We start from the raw sequence: 12614 nt of genomic DNA on the forward strand, positions 1-12614 counted from the left end.
ATAGGTGGTTTAGTGGATAAATCACTAGCCTCTCACCTCAACCGGGGTTCAAGTGCAGCTTGAGATCCTAAATGAAAAGAGTTTGGTGGTCTCACTGCTACCCTCAAAAGATTAAGGTCCATTAATCATAAAACCACCATATAATTAAGCAGTCTTTACTCAGGAGAGGACCACACTGAGCTGCTATGGAGACTGAACATCCTCTCTAAGAGAGGGAAGAAAGTCCCTCCAGGTCATTGATGGGGCAGCATGGAGAGGCTCACACTGGAGTGGCCCAACTGTATCCATCCTGTGGATACAAAAAGAGGACTTCAGTTTCTATGTACTGCCAGTCCCTTGAGATTTATAAGTGAAAATAATTTCTTACAATAAAAGATGAACAGCAATAGATACAAGACACTGAAAAAATATGAGTTAAGCAAGGGAAGTTAATTTCTAGCTAGTAAAGTTGCTTTTAAAAATTTAAGTCACTAACTTTATATCCCAAAACAGAACATTATGTCAAAATGCATCAAAATCCCAACAATTATATTAGTACTTTAAAAAGGAAAACCAGCGAATAGATCCAGTCTCTGGCATACTGTTCTATTAAGCCTAATCAAATGACTGAACATTTAAGTTATAACTTTCTGAGTAGAGCAAATAGCCTGTGCCAGATATAAAAATGAAATCCAGAAAGATTAAAAGACCTCAAAATAGAGGTTGACCCTAAAATAAACACAAATAGAACAAACTTTCACATACATCTTCTCCATATTCTTTATTTTCAAACATATGTATGCAATCATTCACAATGGTCAGTAGTATTTCTTGATTATGATCAATGCATTTCCGGATCTTGTCCAAGTGAAGAAGAAACTGAGGAAGTAGTTTCTGTTGGTTAGCTGGAAGTGATCGAAATTGTCTTTCTGTTCGGTTCACTCGCTCATGCATACTGGTGCTAAAACATAAAAGGTGTTTTTTAAATTCGCAAAAGAATTCTCACCAGAGGCCAATCTTATTTCAAGGTTGTCTTTCTGTACAATTATTTCCTTCTTACGCTGGATACTGTCCTATCATTTACAATCTCTTGGCTTTTAAAAAGGCATTAACTTAGAAAGTTGTATATGTTTTTACTTTATTACAAATCCTTCTCTAAGCAAGCAAAATACAAATGGTTTATCACTAGTAAAAGTAAACATATGCACCAATTAGAAGGGGGAAAAGAAGACTGATGTACAATTAATTTACTTTTGTGTATTAAACTTAAAATTTTCAGCAAAACCAACTTAATGCTTTAGATTTTTCCATCTTTAAGTAGCAAAATAAATACTGCTGTGAAATTATAATACACACAAAATGTCCTGAAATTAACTAAAAGCAAACCAAGTTGAATTTTTAAAAATATCACAGAAGATCTTATATACTACAAATTACCAAGCAAATAAAAATTGAAATTCTATAGTGTTCTACTTAACAATATCCACAATTTGCATTCCAAAAATGACCCCAAAGGTCACTTTGGGGACCACTTATTCATAAAACCAGAAAACAGAACATCATTTTTACTTATATTTACTTACTATTATTATTTTTGAGAGGGAGTTTCGCTCTTGTCACCCAGGCTGGAATGCAGTGGCACAGTCTCGGCTCACTGCAATCTCTGCCTCCCAGGTTCAAGTCATCCTCCCACCTCAGCCTCCCAAGTAGCTGGGACTACAGACATGCGCCACCACATTCAGCTAATATTTTTGTATTTTTTTGTAGAGATGGGTTTCACCATGTTGCCCAGGCTGGTCTCAAACTCCTGGGCTCATGCAATCTGCCTGCCCTGGCTGCCCAGAGTGCTGCGATTACAGACATGAGCCACCACGCCTAGCCATAAGAACATCATTTTTTAAAGTTAAATATATACTCATAGTATATTATTTTTACATTGACAAGATGGCCAAAATTTAAAAGCCTGACTATATCAAATTTTGGTGAAAATATGGTAAAATTAGGACATTTATACACTAATGGTAAGTGTATACATTAGTGCAACCACTTTGGCAAATTAAATTTAGAGTATTACCTAGTACAATTTAGCATAGTACTTGCCTTATGACCTAGTAATGATACTCCTAGAAACTCTTGCAAATGGGCCCCATGAAATATGAACAATTTTTGTCACAGTACTGTCAGAAATAACAAACAAGCCAGGCACAGTGGCTCATCCCTGTAATACCTTGGCACTTTGGGAGGCCAAGGTGGGCGGATCACTTGAGGTCAGAAGTTCAAGACCAGTCTAGCTAGCCAACATGGTGAAAGCCCATCTCTACTAAAATGCAAAAATTAGCTGGGCATGGTGGTGCCCACCAGTAATCCCAGCTACTTGGAAGGCTGAGGCAGGAGAATCGCTTGAACCCAGGAGGCAGAGGTCGCAGTGAGCCGAGATTGCACCACTGCATTCTAGCCTGGGCGACAGAGGAAGACTCCATCTCAAAAAAAAAAAAAAAAAAGTAACAAAATATCTGGAAACAACCCAAAGGTCTATTATCAGAAATTATCGTATAGTTACTGTAGAATGAAGAAATTACAGTATATACAGTGGAATGCAGCAAAATGAGTAAATTACAGTTCATACAATAATATGTAAGGACTAAACACTGATCTTTTTTTTTTTCTCTCTCTTCTCCAAGTTCCTCACTAAGAGGCCTGGGGCATCATTCCTTACAAATTATAAAATCTCGTTAGACAGGTTTTTTATTAACCCTATATAATATGGCTTACTTTCCAACCTAATTCTGGTATGGCATCTTATGACAAATAGCAGACTCAGAAGGAAATCAGAATATTTTACCCTAAAATATATTTCTTTGACATTCTGAAATGGCTGCCACAGGGCCAACAGATCTCAATGGCCCTGCAAAGCCATGTTTCCTAGGGGAAACGTGCATCTGTGGAGAATCTCCATGAATGCAACCAGGCCTTTCCTTTCTAGGCCTTTCCTGGATCCAGGAGAGATTAACTGAGAGCCTGACAACATTAAAGTCTAAAAAGTGACATTTAGTATCTCTTCCCTCTGAAGGCTGCTACCTAGAAGGTTTCATTTAACTTAAGAAGAACCTTGGCCTCCACAAGTCCCTTAACTCAGGCATTCCTTTCTACTTACCATAGCTTACCTCTATCAACCAAGTACCAACTGAAGAATCCTTAAAACCCACTTATGACTTGTAACCCCCTCTTTAAGATGTCCTGCCTTTTGTGTGAGATCAATATATACCTTCCATGTAATCCTGTATCTCTAAAATGTATAAAACCAAGCTGTAACCTGACCACCTAGAGCGCACTTTGTCAGGGTCCTCTGAGATCGTGTAACCACAGGCTGCGGTCACTATCATATTGGCCCAGAACAAACCTCTAAATATATTTGGGCAGAAACTGGCTACTCCCATCACCATCTGGAGAAAACTCAAGAACATATACATTTGTTGAAAAAATTGCAGGAAAACACATAATGTACAATTGCATTTCATGGAAAACTAAATATTATTATTCAGGGACTGAGCATATGTGGAAAAACTACAAAGTCAAGAAGTAAAAATTCAGGTTAATGATTCTGAGGGTGAAAGAGACAGGATAATGTTTTTTAAAAACTAGGTGATTGATGAGTGTTCACTGTATCATTCCTTACATTTTATATCTATATATGTGTGTGTATGTTTAAATGTTCTTTGGTATTAATTCAATATTAAATAAAAATAGAAGTATTTTTCATTTTCTATTTTCCTTTTTTTTTTTTTTTTGAGACGCAGTCTTGTCTTGCCCAGGCTGGAGTGCAGTGGCACGATCTCAGCTCGCTGCAACCTCCCCCTCCCAGGTTCAAGCGACTCTCCTGCCTCAGTCTCCCAAGTAGCTGGGACTACAGGCATGTACCACCACGCTCGGCTAATTTTTGTATTTTTAGTAGAGACGGGGTTTCACCATACTGTCCAGGATGGTCTCGATGTCTTTACCTCGTGATCCACCCGCTTCTGCCTCCCAAAGTGCTGGGATTATAGGCCTGAGCCACTGTGCCCGGCCTTATTTTCATTTTCAATTTCAAAACCTTTGTCGTTTGGTTTCTTAAATCTTTATTCATCCAAACAATTTTCTTATTTTTACCCTCTGCCAAATTATTCCAACTGCCAAACAGTAATGAACTTCAGAAGAAGCTCCTGACGAACAAGCAAAAACCTGGCTGGTCGCGTTTTTACAAGCTTGTGTGTGGTGGCTTGGTGTGGGGGGCCCTTGGGGATAAGGTGAAGAGATCAAGTTGGCAGAAGCTCCACTGACATCCCCCTCTGGGGAGAGTATAATAATGAGCTTTGAAGTCAGAAAGATCAGGGATGAAATCCGGGTTATAACACCTATTTGCCACGACACCAGGAAAACTACTTCCTTCCTTTGTGCAACTCTCTCACGTAGAGAAGCAAGATAAAGAATGAACAACAATGAGGTGACCATGGAAGCTACCATTTATTGAGATTTAATAAATGCCAAGGACTAAACCAAGTCAGTTAATACTGATTATTCTGAAACATCTCCATAATTAGATAGGTAGCATTATGTTCCTCTGCTTACCAGACAGCGTTTCATTGGAAATAATGTACTCAAAAGATTTAGCCCAATAGCTTGAAAACACAGCAAGCACTCAAAATATATATACTACACATATACCTACTGTTCAATATACTATATATACACACTATATACATAGTATATATAGTATAAATATATACTATATACAGTATATATACATAGCATATATATAGTATAAATAGTATATGTAGTATAAATACATATACTATATATACACCTACTATTCAAAAAACCGGTAGGTATATTTCATTTATATTACTAAAATGTTCAAAGTGTGAAAAATGTAGAAATTAAAAGTACTCAGGGAAAGAAGGCCTAATAATTCCTCTTCTAGAGGGAACCACTTCTAACCTTTTGGCACATTTCTGTTTTGCTTAATACAAAGTTGCAGTGGCTCATGCCAGTAATCCCAGTATTTTGGGAGGCCAAAGTGGGAAGCCTATTTGAGGCCAGGTGTTCAAAACCAGCCTGGGCAATACAGCAAGACCCTCATCTCTACAAAAAAAATGAAAAAAACAGAATTAGCCAGGTGTGGTGGTGCATGCCCGTAGTCTCACCTACTCAGGAGGCTGAGGCAGGAGAACTGCTAGAGTCTAGAAAGCCAAGGGTACAGTGAGCCATGATTGTGTCACTGCACTACAGGCTGGGTAACAGAGCAAAACCCTGTCTCCAAAATACAGAAGAAAAAAAAAGTAATCTAGCATCTTACTTTCTTTAAGCTGAATGCTGACAAATTATAATTGTATATATTTGTGGGGTACAAAGTGGATGTTCTTCATTCCATCTTATGTAACCAACAGTTACTTAGCTATTTCCCAACTACTGGTCATTTAGACACTCACCTGTTTTTATGATGAATATTTTGTATTCAAAATCTGTCTATAATTTAGGGGAAAATTAGCATAAATTCTCGCAGAATTACCAGGTGAGAAGGAAAACTTTATTTTTGAGATGGAGTCTCACTCTGTCTCCTAGGCTGGAATACAGTGGCATAGTCTCAACTCACTGCAAGCTCTGCCTCCCAGCTTCAAGTGATTCTTCTGGTTCAGCCTCGTAAGTAGATGGGACTACAGGTGCACACCACCATGCCCGGCTAATTTTTATATTTTTAGTAGAGATGGGGTTTCACCATGTTGGTCAGACTGATCTCGAACTCCTGACCTGAAGTGATCGGCCAACCTCGGTCTCCCAAAGTATTAGGATTACAGGCGTGAGCCCCCACACCTGGCCAGGAGTAAGTATTTTTAAGGTTCTTGATATAAAATGATGCGTAGAAAGACTCCATCAATTTACATTCCTAACAACAGAGTATGACATTAAAGGAACTAAATGGCCACAACAAGTTAGGTAAACAGCAGAGCTTTGACAGTTTACAATTCACCGTCAACAGATTGAACAGCCTTTCTTCCTAGTGTTTACTCTTGGGCACTGGATGCCCCACAACTTCCCTCTCACCACACCTCAAAACTCATACCCAAAGTGAACTTAGCACATGCCCCACAAAAACCTGCACTCCTTCCTTCATGGCTAATATTAACAAATGCACCCAAGTTAGAAATTAAAGAGTCATCAGCTGGGCATGGTGGCTCACGCCTGTAATCCCAGCACTTTGAGAGGCCAAGGTGGGCAGTTCACCTCAGGTCAGGAGTTCGAGATCGAGACCATCCTGGCTAACCCTGTCTCTACTAAAAATACAAAAAATTAGCCGGGCATGGTGGCATGCACCTGTAATCCCAGCTACTTGGGAAGCTGAGGCAGAAGAATCACTTGAATCTGGGAGGCAGATGTTGCAGTGAGTTGAGATCGTGCCACTGCACTCCAGCCTGGGCAACAGAGTGAGACTCCGTTTCAAAAAAAATAAAAGTAATTAAGGAGTCATCCTAAATGTCTCTTCTCCTAGTCCCATAATCAATAAGCCCAGGATACTTTCCAATTCTACTTCCTAACTCCTCCCCTACCCTTCCCGCCCCACCTCTAATCAGATGAATTCTTCTAAAACACAAGTGTCATCTTGGTCATTATTCAGTATCTCTGTACTTCAGCAAATGTAAAAAGCAATAAACGTTCAGTTACATTCCCACAGGTGCCACTTTTGGTTTTCCACAGATATTACTTATTACCAAGTAGTATCAAGATTGCAAGGGTGAGTTGAGATGAGTTATAGATTGGTTAGAAGAGCTGTCAATTCTTGATACAGAAGTAACTCCACAGAGCAGGATGAGATTCTTAAACCCCTGGTTACTTACTGGTGTGCAAAGCTGCCATAACATACATCCACCAGTGACTCTTAAAATAGGTGGGATCTTACTAAAGTTGAGAATATAGTCCAATCCTTACTATACCCTTATAACTGGGGCTAACTTCACTATCCTGCACATGCTTACCCTATCGGTATTGCTTCAAGGCAGGGGCCCACTGGCTACTTGGTTTTTTTGTAGTCTTATTGGTACATAGTCACACTATTTGATTACACAAAGCCTAAGGCTCCTTCCATTCAAGGGCAGAGCTGATGAGTTGTAACAAGAGACCACTTGGCCTTCAGAGCTTAAAATATTTACTGCCTGGCCCCTTTAAGAAACTCTGTCAAACCTGCTTTGAAGGAATATTTTACAAAAATCAGACTCTCCTTGGTTCCGAACTAAGTCAGCATCAGGAGGCGACATTCTCTTGCTGATAAGAGGAGAAAGTAAACTTAATAGCCATTTTTCCTCAATGGTGGTATCTCTGCCTCCAACTCTCTCTAGAAAGCTGGTGTCAGCAGTGACCTCAACTCGGATTTAGTCACCTGTCATCAGGGTGAGCCCACACCAGGTCTGAGCTAAATGCCATGGTCATAGGCCCATTCCTCTGCACTTAGCTGAACTACTCTGGGAAATCCAAATAGAAAAAAACGTAACTTGTCAGAAATAAAGCCTGTCTTGATTCATTTTAAATCTTTATTAAACACCTAACATTAAATTTGTCTTACTAGTATAACTCTGCATTAACGCACCATAAAATTTTAGGTAACAGTTTTGGATTTTAGGTCAGATTCTACCACAACTGGATTGTGTAACCCTGAGCAAGTTGCTTACTGCTTTGTGTCTATCCACATCCTCACCTGCAAAAATCGGCTCCAAATCTCGATATTTAAAAATCTCATCCTGTTATTTCTAAAAGTAAGAAGTTTCTGAAAAGACTTTCAGCTTTTCAACTCTAGTATTGTCTATGTGCTAAGGTGCTTCATTTATAACAACACTGGGTTATAAAACTAACTTTTGCTATTCAATACAAATGAGCTATACCCATTTTTACCTTAATCAGAATGTCATCTAAGCAAAATCTGTAGGAATCACAAAATTGGAACCCATTAGAAAGTATTAATCAAAAGACATTCCTTGCTTTATGAGCTTTTATCTAAATCTCCTATGTATTAACTAAAAGACATATAGCAGTAAAATTGTTCCCTGCAAAATCTGGACGTACAGTTGACCCCTGAACAATGCCTGGGTTGGTGCACCAACCCCCTGTGCAGTCGAAAACCCACATGCAACTTTAATTCACCAAAAACTTAACTACTAATAGCCTACTACTGACCAAAAGCCTTACCAATAACATAAACAACTGACAGATATTTTGTATGTTAATATATTACGTACTATATTCTTACAATAAAGCTAAAGAAAATATTAAAGTCATAAGAAAGGAAAAATACATTTACACTACTGCACTGCATTTATCAATACTGCAAATTTACATTATTTGACTACAAGATAAATCCTCTGTCTGAAATGGGGTTGGGGGGCAACCTCTGCTGCAGACCTCTATCTACAGTACATATGGAACAAATCAACTTTTTTTTGTAATGTCTTGACTTTTCTCTGCTTCTTGGGAGCACTTCCAGCATCACCAGTGGCACTTCATACGGGACCCATGGTGTTATTTAAGGTTTATGGTATTACATTAAGTTTGATGAAATCTGTTTACTGCTATAGGCAATTTACTGGACAGACAAAAGCAGAGTGATTTTTTCAAGCAGATACTGGCAACATTTGAGCTCACTGCAAAAGCAACAGCAAGTGGCTACAAAATTATTACAGTAGTACCATATCTACTACAGATAATTTTATGCAACTATGATTTAATGCTACATCTTTGCTTGTTTACATTTATCTCAGTTGCAAATGGCTCCATGTAAGATCTGTGTTTGTGTACGGTTTGATAAATTTTAACTTTCTGTAATAGATTTGTGTATATTTTATGGTAGTAAATGATAAACTAATATCTACACATATGCATTCATGGCATAACTTTTTCTTAATTTTTTCAATATTTCTAGGCTATGCAAGTTTGCTAAGTTTTTCAAATTCTTGCAAATCTCAAAACAATTTTCCAATGTTTATTTGAAAAAATTTGTGTATAAATGGACCCGTGCAGTCAGATCCATATTGTTTAAGGGTCAACTGTACTTGCTAAATGTGTAGAACCGGACTGTCCATCACAATCTACTTCGATAATGGAAAAGCTTTTATTTGCACTGTCCAATACAACAGACTCTAGCTACATGTAGCTATTGAGCACCTGAAATGTGGGTAGTAAAACTGAGCAACTAGATTTTAAAGTTTATTAAATACTGATTAATTTTAGCTTAAATTTATCCAGATATGATTAGTGGCTACAAGCAGTTTAAGTCTAGAAGATCACAAAATATTAGAATGTAACAATCCACTGTTTTCTGCTACATACGTTTTCTGTACCCCTAGCCTTTAAGTGAGATTTTAAAAAGCATATTTTTGATGTTATACTATTTTCAGTCCAAGTATATGAAGTGTTTCAAGAGAGTCTATACAAATAAAAACGATTTTTTTAAAAAATGAGATGCCCTGAATCCAACATTACACCAGTAAAGAATTGAGTATAGGAAATAGTATCACAAACACTAGAATATTCACACAAGAACTCTTCTCTATATTGCCACACTTCTGTTCCTGATCAACCCCTACCCCAATAAAGTCCCATCCCATACTTACCCACAAACATCAATTTTAAATTGGTCCTAATATATTAAAAGTAAGTACAACTACACACTTAACTAAATGGGTCCACTATATTCCCAAAACATTTCCCAATATTCTTTCTAGATTTTTCAAGAGCAAAATGTACCAGACTTTTCTGTATCTCCCACTCTTAACTATCTGATGTTAGCTGCCTTCCCTAACTCCATGGTTATTTCAGTCACAATTCCTGCATCAAATTCAATTCTCTGATGGTCTGCCTTGCTCCCTCTGTTACTACTAAATCCGGAGAAATAAAATATCCAAACTACTCTTTTGGGCTCTGTAAAGTAATGCCGTCCCTGGTCCTATTTCTAGGTTTAATCAGTAAATTACTTCATCAAGATCTTCGAAGTTCAAAAGTTCCTATCACATGTACAATCAGATTCCAAATAACTTTAAGCTTTCATTAAGCAAGCTTCTAAATTCAGACTAGTAAACTAATTTAACTATCCGTCAAAAACTTGACAGACTATTTGGGAATGAGAAATGTATTTCTTTGCTACCATTTGTTTTGTTAAAAATAGAGCTTAAACAACATATGCCAAGCACTAGTGACATAAAAATAAATAAGACTCAGCCCCTGCCCTTGAGGAGGTCACAGCAAAGCAAGAGATTTATATAAACAAATACAATACATGAGATAAACAATATTTTAAAAGTTTGCATAAAGCACAGCAGGAACCCACTTATGGGAACAGGTTTACCTGCGTAGGAGGTCATGTCTGTCTGATTCCAATTGCAGACTCAGAACATAGTCACCGGTGGACTCATATCTCTTACGTGAATAAAAGTGTTATCTTCACCTGAAAATCCAGTTAAGTCCCTTTCAGCTCTTGGAATTATAATTTTGTGATTAAACTACTTTTACATCTATCTAGAAGAAACGTAGAAGTTAGGGAGCTGGTTTTATGAATGAGGAGCGTACTTAAAAGGTCCTACCACAGTGCCTAGCACACCAGGGAGAATTAGACACATTTTTGCAGGAAAAAAGAACGTAAAGGCAGCTCTTATTGTGACTTCTCTCATTTCTCTCCTAATAATTAGCAAATTTTAGAATATCAGGACCACTTCCGCCCTTAATCACCCACCAGTTAAAGACACTGAGCAGCATCATTCAATCGCTCACACAAATGTGCAAGTGCGTTCACAGCGCCAAAGAAGGGGTGGGTGGAAATCTTAAACTGCTCTTACAAGCACTGGAAACAGTTTGGGAAAATACGTCCTACAGCATCCCACGCGTAGGTGAACTTGGGCTCTCCATGTGTTCAGTTTGAAGGACATCGACCACACACACCAATCAGCCCAGCAGTGGACGATTCTACCACCATCGTCTTCTATCTGAAATTGTTACAGCGCTTCTCCGGTCACCCCCACCGGCCTCAAAGCCAAACCTTTAAGAGGACGGAGGCAGGAGAGCTAATCTGATCCTGAGGTCAGAAGACACGAGGCTGTGCAGCAGACGGCGCGGCGGACACGCGGGTGTGCAGGGCCGGGAGGGGCTGGGGTGGTGCGAGGTGACTCGGGGCCCGGAGGTCAGCTGCAGCAGCCGGGTCCCGACGCCTCGGAGGCGTGGCGGCGGGACGGCGAGCGCCCCCGTTCCGGCGGGTCCGCCGCCACCAGTGGGCGCCCCGACGGTCTGGGCCGGGGTCCGCCACGGGCTCCTTACCCGTAGTAGCGGAAGGCATTAATGATCTTCCAGAAGTGCTCACGCTCAAGCCTCTCCTCCTCCTCCTCGGTGCTGCGCGTGGCCGCCGCCGCCGCCGCCGCCGAAACCGCCGCGGCCGAGCCCCAACGCCCAGCGGAAAACTGCACTTCCACCTCCTCGCTCCCACCGCCGCCTCCCCCGCAGCCCTCGGGCAGCCGGGAGGTGGGTGGCGGAGGGCGCCGCCGTCGCTGCATCGCCGCCGCGGCCCTCGGCCTGGCTCGCTTGCGTCTCGCCGCGACCGACAGCGTGGTGGCGGCTGCTTGGCCTTCCTCTAGACGGCGCCCGCCGCGGACATGCCCCCAGCTCGCGGCGCGCTCCGCCCCCGCCACCCTCAGGCCTCCATCCGCGCTGGGCTCCGCCAGGTCTTCAGGGCTCAGAGAACCAACGCGCATGCGTGTGCCGCGGTACGCGGAGGGCCCGTGCGGTCTGCGCTCATTTGCTGCCGGGCTTCGGAGACAGCGCGCTGACGTCACGACCACGCTTCCAAGGGCGGGGCCGAGGCCCTAGGGCGGTGACGGAGGAGGAGCTCGTAGGTGGGGTGGGGCTGGCGCCGCAGTTACCTGTGCGCGGCCGCGTGGGTGGGACTTAGGAGCCTGCGAGTGCCGGATTGCGGAGCGGGAAGCTGAACGCAGGCCCAGGCACTAGCAAAGAAGGGAAAGGCAAAAAGGAAAAGTTCGGCTTTGATGAATTTATTAGGAATTTTTATTTCAGAAAGTCTAGAAGGAACGTCTTGTATCCATCCTAATTTAAGTTTTAATTCGCTTCCTAAATAAATTCCTATTTTTAATTAAGGGGGTGGGGAGTGAGCGCCATCTTTTCATTCTTTTTTTCTTTTTTTTTTCACACCCCCGCCCCCCCCCCCCCACTCTGCCGCCCAGGCTGGAGTGCAGTGAGTGGTGCGATCTCGGCCCCCTGCAACCTCTCTGGTTCCTGGGTTCAAGCGATTCTCCTGCCTCAGCCTCCCGAGTGGTTGGGATTACAGGTGCGCGCCACCACGCCCGGCTAATTTTTGTATTTTTAGTAGAGATGGGGTGTCACCATGTTGGCCAGTCTGGTCTGGAACTCCTGGCCTCAGGTGATCCACCCCCCTTGGCCTCCCAAATCGCTGGGATTACAGACGTGAGCCATCGCTCCCGTCCCATCTTTCCAGTCTTTAGGGGCTTGCGGCAGTCCTAATTCCTCCCTTACTGAGGATGGCAGCAGATGAGGAAAATGCCAGGACTTTCTATCCAGCTGCTGGTCTTGGGAAGACCGTGACACCTACCAGCATC

At 41.4% G+C, this 12614-nt stretch overlaps 1 protein-coding gene across 2 annotated transcripts in view; it reads right to left on the reverse strand.

Annotated features, from left to right (window-relative positions):
• CARNMT1 (carnosine N-methyltransferase 1) overlaps positions 1–11767 on the reverse strand; it is a 45613-nt gene extending 33846 nt beyond the window's left edge. Inside the window, exons 1-2 of one of the 2 annotated variants that reach the window (XM_050761472.1) lie at positions 11305–11767; positions 745–940 (exon numbers count right to left, since the gene is read on the reverse strand). In XM_050761472.1, coding sequence (XP_050617429.1) covers positions 745–940; positions 11305–11735 — 627 coding nt within the window. In that variant the 5' untranslated portion in view covers positions 11736–11767. Of the gene's footprint in view, positions 1–744; positions 941–10342; positions 11119–11304 lie in introns of those variants that run through there. The other variant, XM_050761473.1, reaches the window with a different exon arrangement.
• Between the last annotated feature and the right edge of the window lie 847 nt (positions 11768–12614).

This window comes from Macaca thibetana, chromosome 15 (assembly GCF_024542745.1).
Source record: "Macaca thibetana thibetana isolate TM-01 chromosome 15, ASM2454274v1, whole genome shotgun sequence".
Classification (NCBI taxonomy): Eukaryota; Metazoa; Chordata; class Mammalia; order Primates; family Cercopithecidae; genus Macaca; species Macaca thibetana.